The sequence below is a fragment of the Balaenoptera ricei genome, chromosome X (assembly GCF_028023285.1).
Source record: "Balaenoptera ricei isolate mBalRic1 chromosome X, mBalRic1.hap2, whole genome shotgun sequence".
Classification (NCBI taxonomy): Eukaryota; Metazoa; Chordata; class Mammalia; order Artiodactyla; family Balaenopteridae; genus Balaenoptera; species Balaenoptera ricei.
This window is the reverse complement of record NC_082660.1, coordinates 46,918,541-46,941,504: the sequence shown is the minus strand read 5'-3', so window position 1 is coordinate 46,941,504 and position 22,964 is coordinate 46,918,541. Positions and strand designations below refer to the sequence as shown.

Below are 22,964 nucleotides of genomic sequence, written 5' to 3'. Positions count from 1 at the left end.
TCAAATTAATCTAATTAACATTTAAAATATTTTATTGAGGTATAATTGATTTACAGTGTTGTGTTAGTTTCAAGTGTACAGCAAAGTGAATCTGTTATACAAATACATATATCCACTCTTTTTTAGATTCTTTTCCCATATAGGCCATTACAGAGTATTGAATAGAGTTCCCTGTGCTATACAGTGGGTCCTGATTAGTTATCTATTTTATATATAGTAGTGTGTATGTGTCAATCCCAATCTTCCAATTTATCCCTCCCTTCCTTACTGCCTGGTAACCGTAAGTTTATTTCTACATTTGTAACTCTATTTTGGTTTTATAGATAAGTTCATTTGTAGACTTTTTTTTTCAGATTCCACATATAAGTGATATCATACGATATTTGTCTTTCTCTATCTGACTTACTTCACTTAGTATGACAATCTCTAGGTCCATCCATGTTGCCGCAAATGGCATTATTTCATTCTTTTTTTATGGCTGAGTAATATTCCATTGTATATATGTACCACATCTTCTTTATCCATTCCTCTGTTGATGGACATTTAGGTTGCTTCCATGTCCTGGTTATTGTGAATAATGTTGCAGTGAACACTGGGGTGCATGTATCTTTTCAAATTATGGTTTTCTCTGGGTATATGCCTAGGAGTGGGATTGCTGGATCATATGGTAGCTCTATTTTCAGTTTTTAATGGAACCTCCATACTGTTCTCCATTTTAAGTGCACTATCCCTAACAAAAAAAGAACACACATTGTTTTCATATGTACATGAAAATTTACCATGATAGACAATATTCTGGGCCATAAATACATCTTACAAATGAAAGAATTAACATCACCTAAAGGATTTTCCTGGAGGACAATGAAATTAAATTAGATGTAAATAACAGGAATGTATCTGTAAAATTCCCAAAATATTTGCAAACAATATAACATACTCTTCAATAACATATGGGTGAAAGAAATAAAAAAGAAATTTAGAAAGTAATTTGAACTGAATGAAAAGTAAAGTACAACTTATTAAAATTTGTAGGATGCACCTAAAGCAATCCTTAGAAACCAATTTATAGCACAAAATGCCTATATTTAAAAATCAGAATTAAATCAATAATTTAAATTTCAATATTTAGGAAAAAGAATGCAGATACAATTAAAACCAAAATAGCAGAAGAAAGGAAATAAGGGAAAGTGTAGCAATCACTGAAGTAGACAACAACAAAAAAGAAATAGAGGAAATTAAAGAGATCAAATCTGATCTTTAAGAATATCAGTACAACTGATAAGCCTCTATCCAGAATAATTAGGGAAATAAAAGAGAGAAAGCATGAATTACCAATATCAAGAATGAGAAAATTAGTGTTAATTATATCACTAATATTAAAAATTTATGTCAATATTCAATAACTTTATTCTAATCAATGGAAATTTATACAGCAGAAATAATCAAGAAAATGAAATTTTAAATACTATTTCCAATAGCAAAAATTCCACTTACAAGAGCATAAAAAGAAGAATTACATAAGGGTAGATGTGACAAAAGCTGAGCAACACTTTACTTGAAAATATGAAGACATTGCTGGGAACAATTAAAGAAGACCTAAATAAATAGAATATATAATTCTAAATTCATATGGAAATACAAAAGAATCCAAATAGTCAAACAATTTTAAGAAAGAAGAACAAAACCGGAGGTAACACACTCTCTGATTTCAAACTACAGTACAAAGCTACATTCATCAAAACAGTATGGTAGTGGCACAAATGCAGACACATAGATAAATGGAATAGAATAGAGAGCCTAGAAATAAAGCCACAGTTATATGGGCAATTAATCTATGACAAAGGAGGCAAGAATATACAATGGAGAAAAGGCAGTCTTTTTGATAAATGGTGTTGGGAAAACTGGACATCTACATGCAGAAGAATCAGACTGGTTAATTTTCTCACACCATATACAAAAATAAACTCAAAATGGATTAAAGACTTAAATGTAAGACCTGAAACCGTAAAACTTATAGAAGAAAACATAGGCAGTACGGTCTTTAACATCACTCTTAGTAATATATTTTTGGATATGTCACCTCAGGCAAGGGAAACAAACATAAAAATAAACAAATGGGACCACATGAAGCTAAAAAGGTTTTGCAAAGTGAAGGAAACTATCAACAAAACTAAAAGGCAGCATCCTCAATGGGAAGAGATATTTACAAGCAATATATTGGATAAGGGGTTAATATACAAAATATTTAAAGGACTCATACAACTCAACATCAAAAAAACAAAAAACGCGATTAAAAATTAGGCAGAGGACCTGAATAGACATTTTTCCAAAGAAGACATACAGATGACCAACAAACATGAAAAGATGCTCAATATCACTAATCATCAGGGAAATGCAAATCAAAACCATGGTGAGATATCACCTCACACCTGTCAGAATAGCTATCATCAAAAGACAACAAATAACAAGTGTTGGCAAGGATGTGGAGAAAATAAAGGGCCCCCTGTGGACTTTGGTGGGAATGTAAATTGGTGCAGCCAATGCAGTATGAAGTTTCCTCAAAAAATTAAAAATAAAAGTACCATACAATCCAGTAATTCTACTTCTGGGTATTTTTCCAAAGAAAACAGAAACACTAATTTGAAAAGATATATGCATCCCTATGTTCATTGCAGCATTATTTACAATCGTGAAAATATGGAAACAACCTAAGTGCTCATCAATAGATACATGGTTAAAGTAGATGTGGTATATATACAGTGGAATATTCAGCCATTAAAATGAATGAAATCTTGCCATTTGCAACAATATGGATGGACCTAGAGGGTATTACACTAAGTGAACAATCTCAGACAGAGAAAGACAAATAGTGTATGATATCATTTATATGTGGAATCTAAAAAACAAAACAAATGAACAAACAAAACTAAAGAGAAAGAGAGTCATAGATACAGAGAACAAACAGGTAGTTGCCAGAGTGGAGGAGGTTTGGAGGAAAAAAGAAATAACTGAGAGAGATTAAGAGGTACAAGCTTTCAGTTACAAAATAAATGAGTCACAGGGATGAAATGTACAGTGTGGGGAATATAGTCAATAATTATGTAATAGCTTTGTATGGTGACATGATAACTAGACTTATTGTGGTGATCATTTTGAAGTATATAGAAATATACAATCACTATTTTGTGTATCAGGAACTAATATGGTGTTGTAGGTCAATGATACTTCAAAAAGAAACAAAACAAACAAAATCATGGAAAAAAGAGACGGGATTTGTGGGTACCACAGGCAGGGTGTGGGGAGAGGGGGAATTGGATGAAGGCAGTCAAAAGGTACAAACTTCCAGTAACAAGATAAACAAGTACTAGTGATGTAATATACAATGTGATAAATATAATTAAAACTGCTGTACGTTATATATGAAAGTTATGAAAGTAAATCCTCAGAGTTATCATCACAAGGATAATTTTTTTCTATTTCTTTACTTTTGTAACTATATGAGATGATGGATGTTCACTAAACTTACTGTTATAATCATTTCATGATATATCTATGTCAAATTATTATACTGTATACCTTAAACTTATACAGTGCTGTATGTCAATAAATATCTGAAAAAAACTGGAAGAAAAAAGAAAAAGGATACTTAGAAAACAAACTAGAATACCTTGTCTCCATGAGAGGCATAGAGTGGGAGTGGAAAATGGGAATGAAAAGGATTGAAAACATGAATGACAAGTGAGGGGCCTGGCCTGAAAGAATGATGACAATAGTGATATGAGCTGGAATAAGATTTTCTCAACCGTCTGACCCTAAAGTATTCCCACCCTTCTTTGCTTGAACCAGTCTGACCTTCTCTTAGGCCCTGTGGGAGCCATACATACCACTTGACTGCCTTAGAGACTTTATAGTGCTGCTCCTGGGAACCCTGAAGTGATAACCCTTTGTCTTCTCCTGTTCATCTGTCTACCTCATGCTTATTTCTGAGGTGTCAGCTTAAAGATCACTTCTTCCTGAGGGCCTTTCCTGGCCACAAACCACTTCGTCCTCGATTTAAATTACTTATCCTCTTCTCCTTTCTCTTAGCACCTTGAAAACTTCCTCCATAGCACTTATCAGTATTTGTCATAACTAAGGTATTTGTATATATTTGTTAGAGGGATCCTTTTGGAACACCTGCTGCCCCGTTCCAGTGCAAGCCCCATGGTGAAAGTTGCCATTGTCTGTTTTGTTCTCCACTGTATATCCTGAGGGTCTAGTCCAGTGCCTGTTCCCTTACAGACTCTCAAGTACATTTGTGGGAGGAATAAATGAACAGAGGAATTCATGAATTAAAAAACAGAATGGACAGGATGGAAGAATCGGTAGAGGGATTGGTGGATGAATGTATATATCCATGGTCTTCCTACCGATGTGGCTCCACATGGGCCCAGCAATGGGAAAACAGACAGGGATATGCCAGGGGATGGAAGATACACAGACGCGGAATGGGGGATAAAGGATGGAAGGAGAAGGGGAGACTGAGTAGAAAAACCAGTCGGAAGACTGAAAAGACATAGGAAAGAGGGAGACAGAGAGGTAGCAGCAAAGAGAGAGGGAGGATGCAGGGGAGCTGAGGGAGAGGTGGAGGAGAGAGACAGCAAGTGGGACTGCAAGGTGACAAGCAGAAAGCCAGGGACAGGCAGAAAGTAAAGGAGCATCTCTCCCCAACAGCACACCTTACTGGGTGGTGATCAAAATAATGAATTCCAGACATCCCTCCTTTTCTTTCTAGCACCACCAGCTCTTAACATTGGCCATGAAAAATTAGAGCCGTTTGTAAAAAACCAAGGCAACAAAGGTCCGACTCCACTCATTGCTTCTGGTGAAAGCCTAGTAGCTGAGGTCTTACCAGTGATAAGGCTGCAGGGAAAGGGACAGGGACAAGTAGACACTCCTCATTCTGAAGCAAGCTCCATTCAGGTGGCTGTGTGGGAAGCACATCCAGGGAAGGTAATAGACTGATGTATGCGTTGGTTTTGTAGAAAGGAAAAAGGAAATAACAAGTCCTTTGCCTACATACCATGGAAAATTCCCCATCGTGGGGCACTGGAAAGAAATTGAATCCTCTCAGGGGCAAAACAAGCATTCCAGGTGGAAGTTGCCCTGCTGCTGGTATTGGGCATTTATTATATCAAACCTCTAAGATGAAGTAGAGAATTTAACATCACAAGGCATGAAAAGGTTGTAACCATGATCACTCGATCCCAAGGACATTCTTGCATGTGGTGTTAGACTAATGAGACTCAGTGGAAACAAACAGCCATATTTTGACATTTAACTGCCAATATTCCCCAAGCTATACATTTTATTGTAACTCACCATGGGCCTGAATTGTTTCCTTAAGCTGATGGAGGATCACAGGCAACGTCTTGAGGACTTGCGTGGACTTAAATGGAGAAGGGCTAACCACACTGATTCCACTGTGACACACCGATCTTAGTTCTACCATAAGATCTTCCCTCCCCTTCCCTGAGATAATGACTAAAAGTTTACAGTGAGCCCAGTTTGGGCATTTTTGTGTAATGGTGTATGCAGCATGGGTATGGCCTCTCAATGGGATATTTAGGGAAGACAGAGAGAAGCAAGCAGGAGAGAGCTTATGGGAGTGCAACATCAGTTTCCCAATGGTTAACAGCAGCCCTCAGACAGTTAACACAGGCCTAACCAAGAGACCGATCAACCAGCACACATGTGAGGCTTATTCAGAGAGTGGTCATCAAGGAAAAGTTTTTGGTGGATAAATTCTTTTTATCCTCAGATCCTTTTTTTTTCAGGGATGAAGGTGGTGATTGCTGAGAAGCCAGAAAGAATAGTGCGTAACATTATCAATATACAATTTAATAGCTGAAAGGCTTTTCCAAAAATCGCAGCAGTGATATGTGTTGTCTATTTCAAAGCAATTGTAAAATGTGAAGTACATCAAATAATATGCTGTGCAATGAAAGAGAACAGTTAGATATGTGAAAGTAGTTACTGTAGAGGACCTGAAATGGCCTAGATATGTGGAAGTAGTTACTGCAGAGGACCTGAAATGGCCAGTTTTAACTGTTAGTGATACAACTAAGGAATAGCAGAAGCCAGTGAGTTGGTGAAGGGATGTTTGCCCATTTGGGCATCCTGAATGTCAAGGTCAAAGTACTGAGATAAAATGAGGCCAGAATGAGGACAACCTGCTTACTGTGAGAACAAGCTTAAGAATCAGACACTGGCTTCATGTTATGTGAGGTTAATGCATGAACCCCTGAGGAAAAAACAGATGAGAGGAACCACTGGAATTCGAGAGGCCTTAACCAGCCATGGTATCAACAGACATTTTGGTTGCCAGTAGACCTGCTTTTGCATCACTGTTAGCCCTAGGAATGCAGAAGAGCACTGCCATTCTGATATAACCCCAGAAAAGGAGAGCATATACTACTGTAAGACCAATTAGAACAGAACTCCCCAAGGAATGAATGGGGAACAAGAATTTCCATCTCCATGGTAACCCTTGTACAAGTCAGCATTAATTCTCATCAGTATGATGGAAAGACAGACATTCTGATTTCTTGGTGTTTCTATTCTTGCCCCTCTACTATTCTCTCCACATGTCTCCAAAAAATCCTTTCTTAAAAAATGACCATTAAAAACCAGTATGACATCCCCTTGCTGAGAAAGCTTGAACGTATTTTTATTGCCTTAGATGAGAAATAGGATGGCAGACATATGCATAGGAGAGTGGATACATCTTAAAAGCATAGTTCTCAGTTAAAATATTTGAATGTAAGAAAAATTTATGTACTATAATGCTTCCAGCCATGATGAATTAACAGGAATCCGATGTGCTCTGCCACCAAAATATCTATAAACCAAAAAAGTTATAAAGCTTTACGTCGTGGCTCCACGAGCCACGCAGGACGTTGATCCCCAATGTAAGGGAAATTAAAAAGGCGATCCCCAGGATTGCCCAATTCCCCCCAACTTCTTGCCTAGATAGAGTTTACAGGCTGCGGCACAGGGAGATTGAACACAAACAGAGGTGAATAAGTGAAGGAGACAGAGCTGAGAATTCCAAGAGGCCAATGTGACTAGAATATTCTGGGAGTAATGGAGGGGAGAGAGCTGCACAGAGAGGTAGCCCTGGAGAGCTGCAGAGGTTTCCCATCTGGGTGCAGTGTATGAGAAAAGGGCAGTGGTGGTAGCTGACTTCCATTTTCTGGAGTGAGTAGTTGTGCGGATCATGGTGCCATTTACTGAAATTGTGAAGATGGGAGTTTTAAAAACAAGAGAGATGGGGGACGTGAGTGTGTGGGAGGGGTGGATATAGCAATACCACAGTGAGACAGACTCACTGTGAGGAGCCCTTGAAACATCCAAGTGGAGATGTCAAGTAGACGAATGAATATATGGATTTGGATCTCAAAGGTGAAGTTCGAACTGGGGTTGTAGATTTAGGAGTTGTAAGCATATTAGCATATATAGTTATAAAGCATCTAGCATATAGAGGGGCTGGTATAAAAACGAATACAATAGAAGTTCTCATCATAAAAAATTGTAACTATGTGTGATGATGGATGTTAACTGGACTTATTGTGGTGATCATTTCACAGTATATACAAATATTGAATCATGATGTTGTACCCCTGAAACTAATATAATGTTATATGTCGATTATATCTCAATTAAAAAAAAGAAAAAGAAAACATAAGAATAAAAAATAAAATAGAGCGAATATAAAAGTCCACTACGGATTTTGTAAAAAAAGCACAGTTTCAAAATGAGATGGGAACATAGCATTTTCTATTAGCATATAGCGGTTTGTCAAGGCTTTCGCTTCTAAGGTCTGGTCACGTCCCACAGAAACGTGTTGCACAGGAAGGGCTGAGAGACACAAGCAGCTGACAGGGAAGGTTGCTATGCAACAGCTGAGGAAAGCCATCCAGACAGGCAGAATTGATGTTGGTCACTGGAGAGTAAAAGCTCTGGTCCTAGCAATAGCTTCCATTCAGACACAGGGGTGGACAGCCTGGAGAGGCTGATATAAAAACGAATATAAAAGTCCACTATGTTTTTTTGTAAAAAAAAAAAAAAAAAATAGACGTGCAATTGGAGATGGGAACATAGCATTTTCTCCAGTCATTCTGGAAGCGCAGCAGCATGTGTGTGCTTAGGTAGGACCCCAGTAAGTTCTCCTTTTGCTTCACATTTTGCATATTGAGAAACCGGGCTCAGAGATGTCCAGTGACCCGAGCGGGCTTTCACACAGCTAGCGACAGACTGGCCCAACACTCCATCCCCGGAATTCGGAAATCCAGCCCAGCTTCTATCCACAAGACCACAGCTGCCCCAGGCCCCAGCCATGGAAGGAACCAGGCCAAACATTTACTCTGAATCAGGGCTTGCCATGGCTCAGACACACAAGTGCCTGATTGTCCTGGCCGCTCCAGTGGGCACCAGGAAGGCCTCAGGGGCAGCGTGTTTGTGCCACTCACAGCGAAGAGGCCTGACAGTCGGAGCAGGGAGTGGACCCCAAGGAGCAATTCTCACACCTGGATGGACCCACACAGAGCAGGCAAGGGGTGGGCCTGGGGCTCCTACCTGTTCCCCCCAGAATGCAGAGCGTGAGCTTAGGTCTCAGAGAACAGAAACCTGGCTTGTTGGGACAGATGTTGACAGGGCAGGGGAGGTGGGGTGGATCTGCTGCTCAAACTGAAGAAGGGAGGGTGCCTCAGTCCCCGGGGCCAGTGCTAGCGGAATATGGATTTTTGGAGTCAGCGAGACCCCGGCCCAAATTCTGCATTTTCAACTTACTGGCTCTGTGGCCTTGTCTAGTTCGTGCGATGTGTCTGTCTGTGCCTCAGCTTCCTGATCTGTAAAATGGGGATGCTGACATCCACCTCCCAGGGCTGCTGTGAGAGGAAGATAATGCCCAGCACAGCTCAGGCTGTGACACACAAGCTGCATGAAGAGCGGCTGGGGAAGCAGATGTTCCCAGTGTGTCTGGGGGCCCTAGAGATGGATAGTGGAGGGGAACACAAAGGGAACTGGTGTCCTCTCGCCATTTCCATTTCTCTTGTTGCAGTTGCAGACTGGGCTAGAGACCTCTGTATTGGTGACCTAGGGGTCACGCTGGGGAAGCAGGGCTCAGTGTATTCCAGACCACACTGGAGGAGCTTAGAGGCAAGGGGGCGCGCAGGGCTGAGAAGCATTGTGCAAAAGTGGGGGGACTGAGGGTATATGATGGATGGGTTGGAACCGCAGTACAGGGTGTGAGTGCCCGCGCCTGCGATCGGGGGCGCGGAGGCGGAGGTGGGGAACGGTGAGGGGAATCTGGCGGGAAGGAAAAAACGCCCCCCACCCCGCCCACCCACTGGCGGAATCGCATGCGCACTGGGGACCTGGTGAGAAAGGCTTTTGTTGGGAAAGCGGGCCGGCTGAAGGGGTCCGCGCATGCGCAGGCTGCCCAGCCGCGCAGCGAGGGGGGCGGTGCGCGGAGAAAAGGGGCGGGGTGGTCGGAGCTGCTGTGCTGGCAGCAGTAGGCGAGGGCGCGGCTGCGGGGTTCCTGGTGCTGAGGACGGACGCCATTGGAGCCCCAGGGAAGGTAAGGATCCAGCCCCAGACAGGACCGGGAGAGAGCGAGTGGAACGAGGGTACGCTGTGCCCTCCCCATCCCCAATCCCCCGCCCCCGGATCTGAACAAAGCCCGAGCACGCAGAACCTGAACCCCGTTAGACCCGCGGTCTAGATAGGAGCCGCCCCCCTCCACCGCCACCAGATGCAGGCTCCCCGATCCGAGCCCTACTTACACCGGAGCCCACCATCCGAACCCCTTTAACAGACCCGTGTGCTCCGTGCTGAGCTTCCTTAGAGCGGAGGCCCCACCTCCACCCCAACCACTCTGAGATCAATCCAGTGGAACTGAACGTTTTGCCCCCTTCCTGGAGTTGCAGTCCTGGCCTCTGAGACCTCCAGCACTCCAGTTCGAGCCTCACCTAGTCCGAAGACCCCCACCCCATCCACCTTGAGCGCTCCTGTATGAGCGCAACCTAGACCTGAATCAGCTGAATCCCCCCCACCGGCACTTAGAGGGTCCCTGGGATTCATTTTCCCAGAGCTTCCAGCGGTCCCCGTTTGTCTGAGCCCTCTCATGTCATCTCCTCCCCACCGTCCTGGCCCCCTGCTCCAGGCATTAAATTCAGGCGCTTTATTTCTCCCTCTCTCAACGCATCTCCTATGGGACTCTTTGGACCCAAGCCCGCCAGTGCACCCCCTGTTCAAATCCAGCCGCTGGGCCGGGGAGCCTGCCTGTCCTAAACTCCCCTTTCAGTGTAGGGTCTCCTCCGACCTCCTCTATCCTTCTCTTAGGGCTCTGTCTCTGAGGGAATCTACCCCAGCAGCCCTCACTCCCCCACCCACCCCGACCTTATACTGCCTGGTGACCTGATGATTGCAGCCCCCCACTTCCTGAGAGATCCGGCCTCCTGCTGGGTCCCGCCCCCTCCCTCTGAAGAGGCCTCCCCGTCCCTCTCAGGCTGAGCTCTCTTCTCCTTGGGACCCCCGGCATGGCTGAGGGAAGCTACCGCAAAGAATCTGAAGTGTACAACGTTGAAGACATGGACGAGGGTAGTGATGAAGTCGGGGAGGAAGACATGGTTGAAGGCAACGACTATGAAGAATTTGGTGCTTTTGGAGGCTACGGAGCCCTCACCAGCTTTGACATCCGTATCCTCAGAGCCTTTGGGAGCTTGGGTCCAGGCTTTCGCATCTTAGCGGTGAGGCCCCTTGTCGGCCACCTGCTAGCCCTGGGCCTTCCCTCCTGCGACGTCAGGGAGGATGGGAGGAGGGGGTGGGTGAAGGCTGGAGTTGAATGGGGAAGGACTGCCCACATCCACCAAACCTTCCCTCTCCTGCTGGGAGAAGGGGGGTTTGGGAGGGTCTGGGGGCTGGTCGGGGGCTGGCCAGCACAGGGCGAGTGTGTACAGCTGTCTGCCTTGCCCTCCCCTCCCTGGTCTTGCAGAATGAGCCCTGGGAACTTGAAAACCCTATGCTGGCCAGGACTCTGCTGGAGGCATTTCGGATGGATCCAGAAACGCTTGCCAACGAGCCGGCTGCCCGTGCTGCCAACGTAGCCCGGGCCGCCTCCTCTAACCAAGCTGCTCGGGCCACTGCTGCTGCTGCCCATGCCACCTACCATCAGGTGGTCGCTAACCACCCAGTGGCCACAGACCAGGGCTCAGGAGGCGATACCCAGCCCATGACATCGGCTGCCGAGGCTCAGGCAGCCACCCTTGAGACAAGCCTTGCTTCTCCGCACAGCTCCCAGATGCTAGTCAAGAGCGAGATGGCCACCCCCGGGGCTCCAGCAAGGTCCACGCAGCCCCAGACATCCTCCCGGGCCCAGGAGGCTGCTGCCGAGGGCCCTAGTACGGCCTGTGCTTTCTCCCAGGCCCCGCGTGCCAGTGAGATGGATGCCACCCGGCCCAAAACAGCCTTCCTGGGTCAGAACGATGTCTTTGATTTCACCCAGCCGGCAGGTGTCAGTGGCATGGCCTTCCCACGCCCCAAGAGACCTGCCCCGGCCCAAGAGGCTGCCACAGAGGGCCCCAGTGCTGCCTCCGGGGGGCCCCAGGCAGCCTCTGCCGGGGAGGGGGCAGCCACCCGGCCCAAGACGACCAAGTCTGGGAAGGCTCTCGCCAAGACTCGGTGGGTGGAGCCTCAGAATGTTGTGGCAGCAGCTGCTGCCAAGGCCAAGATGGCCACGAGCATCCCTGAGCCTGAGGGTGCAGCTGCCACCTCTCAGCAGAGTGCGGAGCCCTGGGCCAGGATGGGAGGCAAGAGGACAAAGAAGGTGAGACCTCCCTGCTGTCTCCACCCCCCCTTGCTCCCCTGCTTTCTCTGCCCTCTCCTCTCCCTGCCTCCTCCTCTCCCTCCCTCCTCCTCTCCCTCCCCGCATCCCCTCCCCTCCCCTCCCCTCCCCTCTCCTCCCCTCTCCTTCCCTCCCCTCTTCTCTCAGCTTGTGCATGTTTCTCCAAGACAGGTTAACTAGCATGTTTTTACTCCACGTAGTCCCTACCCTCGGGCCTGGAGGGAGAAGCGGTTGGCTCAGTGCCTGGCACTTAGTAAGCACTCGGCACGTGTCATCCGCTGTTCCTACTACCCTTACCTCCAAGTACCTGCTCTGGTTAAGATGTGTGCCAGGTGCTTTTGCACGGGTAGCCTGGAAGCCCTGAGTCTCTCCTCTGTCTAATGGTACAGTCCAAGCACCTGGATGACGAATATGAGAGCAGCGAGGAGGAGAGAGAGCCTCCTGCGGTCCCACCGACCTGGAGGGCATCGCAGCCCCCACTGACGACTGTGCGGCCTCAGATGGCCCCTCGGCCCCCCATGGCCCTGAGGTCCCAGGTACCCTCAAGGCACGTTCTGTGCTTGCCACCCCGCAATGTGACCCTTCTGCAAGAGAGGGTAAGAAGCCTGCCCTTCCCCCATCTCGCTCCTCCCCTCCCTCGCGGGCCTGTTCTTTGAGGTCGCCCACGCCTTGGTCTCCCCGTGTGCTCCCTCCTTCTCCAGGCAAATAAGTTGGTGAAATATCTGATGATTAAAGACTACAAGAAGATCCCCATCAAGCGCTCAGGTGGGCAACCCGTGCCCCCTCCCTGAGCTCTGCCCTTCCCCCCTCCCACAGCCCTGCCCTGTGGGCCTCCCATCAGATGCCCGCACACACACATCAGGCCTGGCTGATGGCTCCATTTGCACGGTGTGGGGTCCTGAGTGTGCTCCCTTCAGCAGGGCTGACAGAAAGGCTGCAGCTCTGTGGCCCCTGCTCAGGCTCGGTGCTTTGCCCACCCCTCCCCTCCCGCAGACATGCTGAAGGATGTCATCCGAGAATACGACGAACATTTCCCTGAGATCATTGAACGAGCAACGTACACTCTGGAAAAGGTGGGTGCGGGGCCGGGGGCAGCTCTGTGGAGCAGGAGCCTCAGGGAACCCTTGCCCCCTGCATCCCCTCGAGGCCCAAGGGCAGGACTACGTGCTCTGGAAGGAAGCCCTCCCTGGCCTCTCCACCTGGGAGCTTCCTCTGCCTGCCTCCTTCCCTCCTTCTTGCCCTTCGTGCTCTCTGAGTGTCTGGGGTGGTCTTCTGAGGTGGATCCCATTGTCTCAGCCAGCGTCAGTGCTCCCACAGGGCACTTCCTCTGCGGCCTCTCTTCTTCCTCCTCCCCCAGGGCTTGGGGCTCCCCGCCAAGGAAAAGTTCTAATGGGGAATTGAGTGACTGCCTGCAGGACACCCAGCATGGATGTTTGATCTCACACTCTGTTTTCTCCCTCATGTAGAAGTTTGGGATCCACCTGAAGGAAATCGACAAGGAAGAACACCTCTACATTCTTGTCTGCACACGGGATTCGTCAGCCCGCCTCCTGGGAAAGTGAGAGAGCACAGGAGGGTGGTGGCCTTCCTTGGTGGTGCTTCCGCCCTCCTCTCAGAGAAACGGGAAAGTGGGGTTGGGGGGCCTAGCACGGCTCCCACCCAGAGTTAGCAGTGCTGAGCAGTTAAGGGCTGGCAGGGGCAGTAGCCTGGGCCGAGGATTTGCTGCTCTCCGGGTTTCGCCCCTGCCCACCCTTCCCCACCCCCATCTTCCTAGGAAAGCAAGCTTCTTGGTTGCCTCTCCCTGCTAAGGTCCCGGCCAGGGCTCGGCAGAGTGGGCCTCGGGAGGGGGACGGGGGTGTGGGGGGGCTCTCCAGTGGAGTCGTGCTCCCGACGCAATGCGCAAAGGGCAGGGAAGGTCTGGATGTGCCTCTGGACACAGGGTTGCCAATCGTTTGCTGCCTGCCTAACGCCATCCTCGTCAGAGCCCTGGGAGGAGGTGTTAGCATCCCCATTTGATGGATGAAGGGACTCGGCCTCAGGCCGAGGAATGAATTGTCTGGACCAGGTAGCGCAAGCCATACAGAGTGGGAGGAACTGCCCTGTAGCCCAGCAATCTGGGAGAGGCTAGTTGAGTGAGCCGGCTGTGGTCCCCCCGGGCAAATGGCTGCTGGACAGGATCCCTCTTTCTACACTTTCAGGACCAAGGACACTCCCAGGCTGAGTCTCCTCTTGGTGATTCTGGGCGTCATCTTCATGAACGGCAACCGTGCCAGCGAGGGTGAGTGGCTGGACCTGCAGCTGGGGGGTTGCCCGCCGTCTCACCTCCGTGCGCTAAACTCTTGTACCTCATCTCCCCTCGCAGCTGTCCTCTGGGAGGCACTACGCAAGATGGGACTGCGCCCCGGGTATGATTGGGGTCTCTCGGCTCCCACTCCTCAGTGTGTCCTTGGGCACAAGAGGCCCTGGGATTGCAGTGGCCTAGTGGTCTCTGCGGGGCGTGGCGTCCTGGACTAGGTAGAGCGCAAAGGGTCCCACCAGGGTGCGTGGGGAAACGGTCCTGAACTCTGAGCACCCCCTCTGCTCCGTGTGCCTTCTCTGTTCCCAGATGAGAACTAAGAGAAACCATCGGACCTGGGGGCTCCGTCAAACCCCTCCCTGGGGCATCGCTGACAAGTGGCCGTCTGGCCTCTGCTGCCGGCCCAGGCGTCCATGGGGACACCCCACAGGCTGGGAAGCTCTCAGTCCTGCTGGGAGCGCTCCCGCCCACCCCGGGCACTGCCACTGTCTCTAGTCATGCGTTCCTTTCCTTGCACTCAGGGTGAGGCACCCATTCCTGGGCGATCTGAGGAAACTCATTACAGAGGACTTTGTGAAGCAGAAGTGAGTATCGACTGAGTTCACTTTGCCTCCCACTCAGGCCTTCCTCGTGTGCCGCTCTGGCTGAGGAAGCCATTCCCCAGCCCATGTCTTAACACCAGAGGGATGGGTGTCTGGTGTGAGAGTGGGGTGGGGGGGGGAATGTGAGTGTTGGGGGGAGGGCCACTCCAGGGAGGCTTGGGGAAAGGGAGCAACACATGCTGACTGCGAGCACCGGGTGGGGTGGTACAGCCCCCATCTCGTTCAGCACCTGCCCTCTAGGCAGTGTCCCCGGCTTTACACCTCAGGAGCCAGGGGCTCAGAGAGTGGAAGCCTGACATGGCCCTGGCTGGGATAAGGCCCATTTGGGCCTGGAGCCCAGCCCCGCTGACCTTCTAGCCCAGGCCCACCCCATCCTCGGTGCTTGGAGATCTCGTGTGCCCTCACACAGGCCCGTATGCATGTTCACCACCAACGCCCCCCGCCACACACACAAACACACACACACACACACACACACACACACACACAGATGGTCGAGAGTATGTATGGAGTCCACTGCTCTTGGTTGACTGTTTCTTCCCGTACATTTTCTAGGGTGGACTGTCCCAGGGTTCAGCCAGGCCACGGACGAGCCCCATGGTGGGGTGTGCTCAGAGCAGGGGGCCTGAAGAAATGGCTCCTCTGTTTACAACACACCCAACAGGAACCTGGGTTATTGTGACAAGGGGCACAAAACTCGTGGCCTTCCTATGAACAAATACCCTACACGTGCCCCCTGCCCCTCCACATGGCTGCTGGGCAGGACCAGTGGCCTAAGGGTGTGAGCACCTCAGTTTTGGAGGCGGAAACCCCTGGGAGCGAGCATGGGAGCGAGGCAAGGGCGGCGGGGCCAGGGCAGGCCTCCTGCGGCAGCCAAGCTGCAGCCTCGGGGCTGGGAAGGGGCCACCTGGGAGCCACTGGTGCAGCAACAGGTCTGCCTGGCTGGAAGCAGAAGTTTATTTTCCTCTCTCACGCAGGTACCTGGAATACAAGAAGGTCCCCAATAGCAGCCCACCCGAGTATGAGTTCCTCTGGGGCCTGCGCGCCCGCCACGAGACCAGCAAGATGAGGGTGCTGAGATTCATCGCCCAGGTAAGGCAGAGCCTCTGTTCTGGCTGGAGTTTGCCATACCTCGTTGGTTCGCTGAGGCCCAGAAAGGTTCCTAAGTCACTGACACAAGTTCACAGACGTAGTGAGTGGATGGGGCGAAATCCCAGGTCTGGCACAGAATAATGGGAGCCCGATTCCAGTCGTGTGGGTTTCTATCATGATTTTGCAAAGCGCTCAGGAGGGCGTATGGCAGGAAGCAGGTGCCGAGCGAGGTGGGGTAGCTGTTCCGACGGCTGCTGTTCTTCCACCGCAGTATCAGAACCGAGACCCCCGGGAATGGAGAGCTCATTTCTTGGAGGCTGTGGATGATGCTTTCAAGACGATGGATGTGGATATGGCTGAGGAACATGCCAGGGCCCAGATGAGGGCCCAGATGAACATCGGGGAGGAAGCTCTGATTGGACGGTGGAGCTGGGACGACATACAGGTCGAACTCCTGACCTGGGATGAGGACGGAGATTTTGGCGACGCCTGGTCCAGAATCCCCTTCGCTTTCTGGGCCAGATACCATCAGTACATTCTGAATAGCAACCGTGCCAACAGGAGAGGCACCTGGAGGGCTGGCATCAGCAGTGGCACCAATGGTGCGGCCAGCACCAGCATGCTCGATGGCCCCAGCACCAGCTCCACCATCCGGACCAGAAACGCCGCCAGAACCAGCGCCAGCTTCTTCTCCTGGATTCAGTAAGATTGGAGGTCATTAGATGAGACTCTGAAGGATGGGGTGTGGAGGGGCTGGGAGGAGTCAGGGGAAGGCCTGGGGTGTCGCGGGGGAACGAGGAGGGCCTGACAGGACACTCAGTTTGTCCTTCCTATCCCTCACGGTTCACCTGTATTGACCCTTGTGTTCTGGCCTTTGTGTCTCCCGGTTCCAGGCAGCGCTGAGGAGCTGCAGCAGTCCCCCGCCGAGCCAGAGTGCCTCCTCTGCCCCCTCCCCGACAGAGCACTCTAGGCAGCTTCTCCCCGTCCATGGAAGATGGCATGCCAGATGACGCGCTCTCTGCCCTTCCTGCTTTCCTGTGTGCTTTTTGTCGTGCTGTCGTGTTTTGGGTATCAGTGTTGCATTAAAGTTGCAAAATCAGTCGGACGTCTTCTCCTTTTCCTGGGCAGGTGTGGCTCTGAGTGGCCCGTGGTCAGGCCCTCTGAGACAGGCGGGGGCCGCCTCTCCCTAAAAGGCAGGCGGGTGTGGCTGGGTCAGCCACTGGGAGGCGCGGAGATGCCAGCTGAGTGTGGAGGCCAAGAGTTTCCAGGGGCTCCGGTCCACACAGTTTCATGATTTCCTACACTGTGTGGCCCCGGTTAAATGCCAGTGGGGGTCCTCAGGAGAAGGGGTGGGGTGGAGGGCCGTGAGCTGGTGCCACCGTCCCTCCCACCAAGGGACGGGATCCACAGACATCCCCTAGGACCCACCTCCGCCCCATCTCTGGAGGCGCTGTCCTGGAATCCTTCCCTCATCCTCCACACCATTTCAGGACCTCCTCCCTCAGACCGAGTCTTAAGGACAATGAGGTAGGCCTCACAGTGGCATTCTCACCCCTCCAGCAGGTAGAAGGAGGAGCCATTACTGCCGCGAGAGCCGATTTAGTGAAAGAAAGCTGTAGGCAGACCTGGACAGCCCATTGCCTGTGACCATGACCCGAGGCCCTTCGGGAGGCTCCGGGGCTCTTCTCCATGGAAGCAGGGCTCTCCCGGCGAGGCCAAGGCCAGCCTAGGTCTCTGTATCTTCAAGGGCTGCGTGGTCCCTGCGGGGGGCGGAGGCTAGAACTTTAATTCCCCAGGTGCACGACAGTGAGGGCAGAGACACTTTGGAACCCTGGGAAGGACTCCGTAGCAGGAAGGGGCCGTCTGGGGCTTTTCTGGGTCCCCCAGTGATGTCCACAGCTTGGAGGACAAGGCTCCAGGTTAAGAGGAAGGAGAGAGTAGTGTAAGGACCCCAGCCCACCCAGCCCCCCCACCCCCCGCTTGCCTCTTTGCCCCAAGAAGTGGTCCCGCTCCCTCAGCCAGACCCGGATCCTGACCCAGACCCAGCTACATCATTTGCCAGAGCCAGTGGAAGACAAAAACTCCGGTCACCTGGCTCAAAATGTGTTAACAATTGCAAGAGAGCAGCAGCAGAGCACTGAACCCCTAGTGCAGACCTGCTGAGGGACGGCCCGGGCTGCACCCCCAGGAAGCAGGCTCTGTATGGACCCCCCTCCCCTAAAGACAGGCTTCACGCGGGTTTCTGCCTTACTTGTTGGTGCTTTGATCTCTGCCTCCCTGGCTGCTGGCTTGATGCCTGGCCTTGTGGACACTCTGTGATTCCGACAGAGATTCAGGCCCCTTCCAGGTGCAGGTTTCCAGGTTGACGGCCTGGGATTTGGGAACCCAGCCCTGGCATGATGAATGACACTGGAACGTTCCTGGCTCCCTTGCCCTGGGACCTCCCAGGACCCTGCTGTGCATGCAGTGGGCACCTGCCTTGTCATGGACAAGGGTGGGGCACTCACCACAAGCCACAGGTATGAGCTGGAGCACTGTGTGCAGAGGGCACCTGAGATAAGGCAGCTCATCTAGAAAGGAGGAGAGAGCAGCCCTCAGAGACAGGGTGCTGGGGAAGGCACCACCTCCCCGGGCCTCCAGGCTTGCAGCACTCTCCCCTTCCACCCCCTTCCCCATGGTTGTCTTCACCTGGGCCCTGCTCCCCCACACTCTGCTGCTGAGAGCAGGATGGGGAGGGAGGAGGAGAGCAGAGAGGCTCCCTCCTCAGGAGCAGGGTGGGGAGGGAGGAGGAGAGGAGAGAGTCTCCCTCCTCAGGAGCAGGGAGGAAAGAGGGCCCTGGGGATCGCGGACAGACCCTGGGTCCCCCAGAAGCCGAGGATGGTCACCTCGGAGGCGGCCGACCTCCTCACCCACAGGGCAACCATGAGACCAAGGCAGGCCTCCCTCCCGGCCCCAACCTCAGCCCTTCCACGGGCTCCCCCACCACAAAGGCCCACAACAGGTCTCAGCAAGTGTTTTCTGAGGCCCTACTATGCGCCGGGGCCTTGGCTGAGGTGTGCGTGCACCTTGGCAGCTCCTGCAGCTTTCTCCCCAGCCCAGGCCTGTGCCCTCTGACTCCTGGGACACTTGTTCATGGACAAGCATTCACCGATTCACTTGTTTCCAGTTACTGACGATTATGTATAAAGTCGTTCTGAATATTCGCATGCCACTACTCGTATGGCCTTGACGTCATTCACCAGACAGCCCTGATGGGAGGTGATGATCAGGCCCATTCCATGGATGAGGACACTGAGGCTCTGAGAGGGAGGACACTTGCCCCGCGTCCCACAGCCAGGAAGGGGGCAGTGCTGGGACTCGAGCCCAGGGCGCTTTGAGGCCAAATGTGTGCTCTGCCCACTGCAGTCTGCTGCCACTGCCTTCGAGGGACTCACAGTGTCGTGGGGTGACACCCCCAACTCTCACTCCTCTCTGCAGACACCCACCCTCCTGACCACCCGGGCAACCCATACAGCTCCCCATCTCCCTTCACTGAGCCAGCACCCCACCCTTCATGGCCTTCCTGCCCCTGAGGTTCATCGTGGGCTTTTAAGGCCTGCCACCGCCCACCCAGCCTCCTGACACATCCTCACTCCTGTGTCCTGGAGAGGCCAACGCTTCAGCATCCTCATCAGAAATGGACTCGCCCACCTGAGGGTGACACAACAGTCCCTTTCCAGGCCAGCTGCCCTAGTATGGGGTTCAGCAAATACATGCAATTTATTTTGAAACGGGTGACCTACCCACGGGTTACAAAGTTCAAGAAGTGAAATGGGGTGTACACACCCAATGACCACATGAAAGAAGAAAACTATAAAGACTGGATACTAAGAGTTGATGAGGGTGTGAAGCCAATGAACTCCCCTACACTGTCCATAGAAATCTTCATTTGCAGGAGGCCTCCGGAAAACAGGAGGGATTAGAGCATGTGGCTACTTCAGGCAGCCTGGACGGAGGAGGCATCAGAGATCAGGTCTAGGCGAAAGTGAGCCTTCTGAAAGCAGGGAGGGAAGACGTGGGAAGATGTAGCTTCACTATGAGCAGCGCACTGCTTTTAGCCAGGAATCTGAGAGAGCTGAGAGCCAGATAATCATGGGCCTTTCGGGAAGGCAGCAGCTACAAATTATCTTTAGCTTGTCTCTGAAGCTCTCTAGGACACTGAGGGGTCCCAGCACCCAGAATCAGGACACAGAGGAGGAGCCCTGGGATCAGGCCACCCTCACAAATCTCCTCCTCTTGCTTCCTTTCGCAACACGGGGGTGGGGGTGCGGGGTGGGAAGGGCCCCAGGCACAAGGTTCGGAGGCAGGAGGGACAAGGGCAAGGTCAAGAATCAATGCAGAAGGGCGTTCCCGATGTGCAACCTCAGCTGTAGTTTCACATTCTTGTCCGAAGCACGCTTTGTTCTTCTGCGTGTGGGCGGGTTTCAGAGGCCTGCAGAGGCTGGCGAGACTCCCCTGCTTGCTACCCACAAGGAGAACATTGCAATGACTGATAAAGCCCTGAATATTTTCCTTATCAGAGGTCCACATTTTGGGTGTTCGCTCATTTGCAAACTGAGTTCCTCCAAATGAAACTAATAGTCAAGGTTTCTCTTTATCAGTTGTACTGGGGTTTCATTGGCCAACAAAAATGTATCCATTTAAGTGTACAGTTCCATGGACTTTGACAAATGCTACCATCCATGTAACCACCACCTCAGTCAAGAAAGAGAACATTTCCCATCACCTAATAAAGTTCCCTTGTGCCCCATCCCAGTGGATCCCTACCATCCACATCCAGCCTTAGGCAACCACTGATCTCCTCTCTATATTGCTTATAGGTTAGAATGCTGTTTACGAGAGCCTGCTATACACATAAATATGCAATATGTAAACTTTTGCGTCTGCCTTTTTTCCCCTCTGCTTCAATGCTTTGGAAATTCATCCATGCTGTGGCACAAATCAGTAGACTAAATTAAAATTGTTCCAATTCACAAGCTGATTGTCTCTGTTGAAATCACACAAATACACCAAAATCTCCTAGAACTGGTAGGTGAATTTACCCAGAGTGCAAGATACAAGATTACAGCACAAAATCAATCATATTTCTATATACTAGTAAAAGAGCGTTGGAGAAATGAAACTTAAGAGAGGAATACCACGTACCACTCACAAATGAGGGCGATTCTTAGTTGTGAATCTAACAAATGACACATAGTATTTGCATTCTGTAAACTGCAAAACACTGAGGAAAGAAATAAAAGAAGACCTAAATAAACGGAAGAACATAACACGATCATGGATTGGAATATTGACCGTAGTAAAGATGTCAGTTCCCCCTAAATTTATGTATAGATTTAATGCAATTCCAATAAAAATCCCAGCAGCACGTTTTGTAGGTATAAACAAGCTGATTCTAAAGCCTGTACAGAAAGTAAAAGAAACTAAAATAGCCAAAACAACTGTGACAAGAAGCATAAAATTGGAGTCACATTATCCCATTTAAAACTTATAAAACTACAGTAAACAAAAGTCAGTGTGACAATGGTGAAGCAACAGACACACAATTAAATAATTCAGAGGGAAGATTCCAGAACTAGTTTCACAAAATATGGCCAATTCGTTCTGGACCAAGGTGCAAAAGCGACTGAATGAAGAAAGGATTGGCTTTTCAGCATATGCGTGGGAGCCACTGGACGTCCATCTAAAAGAAAAAGAACCTCACACCTTATCCTAAAACCCACTAAAAATGAATCTTAGATATAAACCAGGAACATGAAACTGTAAAACTTTTAGAAGGAAATAACACAAAATCTTCAACCTGGAGTTTGGCAAGGATGTTTCAGGTATGACACCCAAAAACCCTTTTCCTCTGTGAAAGACACTGTTAAGGGTTTGAAAAAACAAATCCCAGGCTGGGAGAATGTATTTAAAAATTACATATCCAACAAAGGTCTTGTATCCAGGATATATAAAGAACTGTCAAAACTCAACAGAAAGAAAAGAGTGGAAAAAATATCTGAAGAGACAACTTCAATAAAAAGAATATATAGGTGGCAACTGAGCACATGAACAGATGTTCAACTTCCCTGGCTCTCAGGCAAATGCAAATTAAAACGAAGGTGAAATACCAGTCTTCCTGTCCTGAAAACACTAAAACGTAACAAAACCCAAAACAAAACAAGAAAGAAAGAAGCAAGCAAAGAAACAAACCAAGGAAAAACCACCTGACAATACCAAAGGATGTTAAGGATGGGCAGCAGCTGGATTTACCACAGGTTACTGATGGGAATGCAGAGTGGCACAGCCACTATGGAAAGACTTTTACTGCTTCTCGTGAAGTTAAACTTACACTTAGCCACGTGACCAACAACTTCACCCCTGAAGTATTTCCCCTAGAGAAGTTTAAACGTGAGTTCACACAAAAACCTGTACACGAATGTTTATTACAACAGCTCTGTTCATAATCAACAAAACCGTGCCGCAACCCAAATGTCCTTCAACAAAGTGCATTATTCCCATACAATTGAATATTATTCAGTGGTAGAAAGGAGCGAACTACTGATACAGTCAACAACGTGGATGAAACTCAGTAACATTATGCTTACTGATAGAAACCAGTCTCAGGTTACTTTTTAAATGGCTCCATTTGTAGGATGGTCTTGAAAAGACACAACTAGCGTGACTGAGAGCAAATTGGTGGTGCCGTGGTTAGCCATGGAGGTAGAGCATGACTACAAATGGATAGCACTGGGGACTTCTTGGGGGTTGCAGAAATGTTCTGAATACTGACTGTGATGGTGGTTACAAGAAGCTATACAAGTAAGTGTTGAAATTCCTAGAAGGGGATGTCCAGAAGAAGTCTATGTCACTGAACATTAATTTAAAAATAAAATGAAAGAAATAATGATGCAATAGCCTTTTTCAGTCAAACAAACAAAAAAAGTATTAGAATTGTCCACCAGTGGCCTGTACAATAGAAAATACTGAATGCATTTCTTTAGGATGAATGAAAACCATGCCAAATTTATGCCCAGATCAACACAAAGGAACAAATACCCATAGAAATGGT

At 49.6% G+C, this 22,964-nt stretch overlaps 1 protein-coding gene and 1 non-coding gene across 4 annotated transcripts; both read left to right on the top strand.

Moving 5' to 3' along the window:
- Positions 1-9,530: 9,530 nt before the first annotated feature.
- LOC132357624 (melanoma-associated antigen D4) lies at positions 9,531-16,973 on the top strand. 3 transcript variants are annotated; one of them, XM_059911244.1, is made up of 13 exons: positions 9,531-9,619; positions 10,550-10,790; positions 11,036-11,866; positions 12,274-12,480; positions 12,586-12,649; positions 12,878-12,957; positions 13,351-13,442; positions 14,083-14,162; positions 14,247-14,289; positions 14,702-14,764; positions 15,760-15,874; positions 16,146-16,576; positions 16,768-16,973. In XM_059911244.1, exons 2-13 carry the CDS (start codon positions 10,581-10,583, stop codon positions 16,775-16,777), a joined length of 2,226 nt encoding a protein of 741 aa, XP_059767227.1. In that variant the 5' UTR covers positions 9,531-9,619; positions 10,550-10,580; the 3' UTR covers positions 16,778-16,973. The 3 variants fall into 3 exon arrangements, with proteins under 3 accessions (XP_059767227.1, XP_059767228.1, XP_059767229.1); XM_059911245.1 differs by having other exon boundaries at positions 16,146-16,588; XM_059911246.1 differs by lacking the exons at positions 15,760-15,874; positions 16,146-16,576; positions 16,768-16,973 and adding an exon at positions 15,338-15,750.
- Positions 15,385-15,513, top strand: LOC132358063 (small nucleolar RNA SNORA11). The gene has a single exon (XR_009500418.1). It is a non-coding gene; the product is annotated as a small nucleolar RNA SNORA11 (small nucleolar RNA).
- Positions 16,974-22,964: the final 5,991 nt, after the last annotated feature.

Coding starts and splice junctions, on each gene's coding strand:
- LOC132357624 (XM_059911244.1), top strand. CDS start 10,581: ATGGCTGAGGGAAGCTACCGCAAAGAATCTGAAGTGTACAACGTTGAA. Junction 14,163..14,246: donor CGGCAACCGTGCCAGCGAGG/GTGAGTGGCTGG, acceptor CTCCCCTCGCAG/CTGTCCTCTGGGAGGCACTA. Junction 15,875..16,145: donor TGCTGAGATTCATCGCCCAG/GTAAGGCAGAGC, acceptor CTTCCACCGCAG/TATCAGAACCGAGACCCCCG.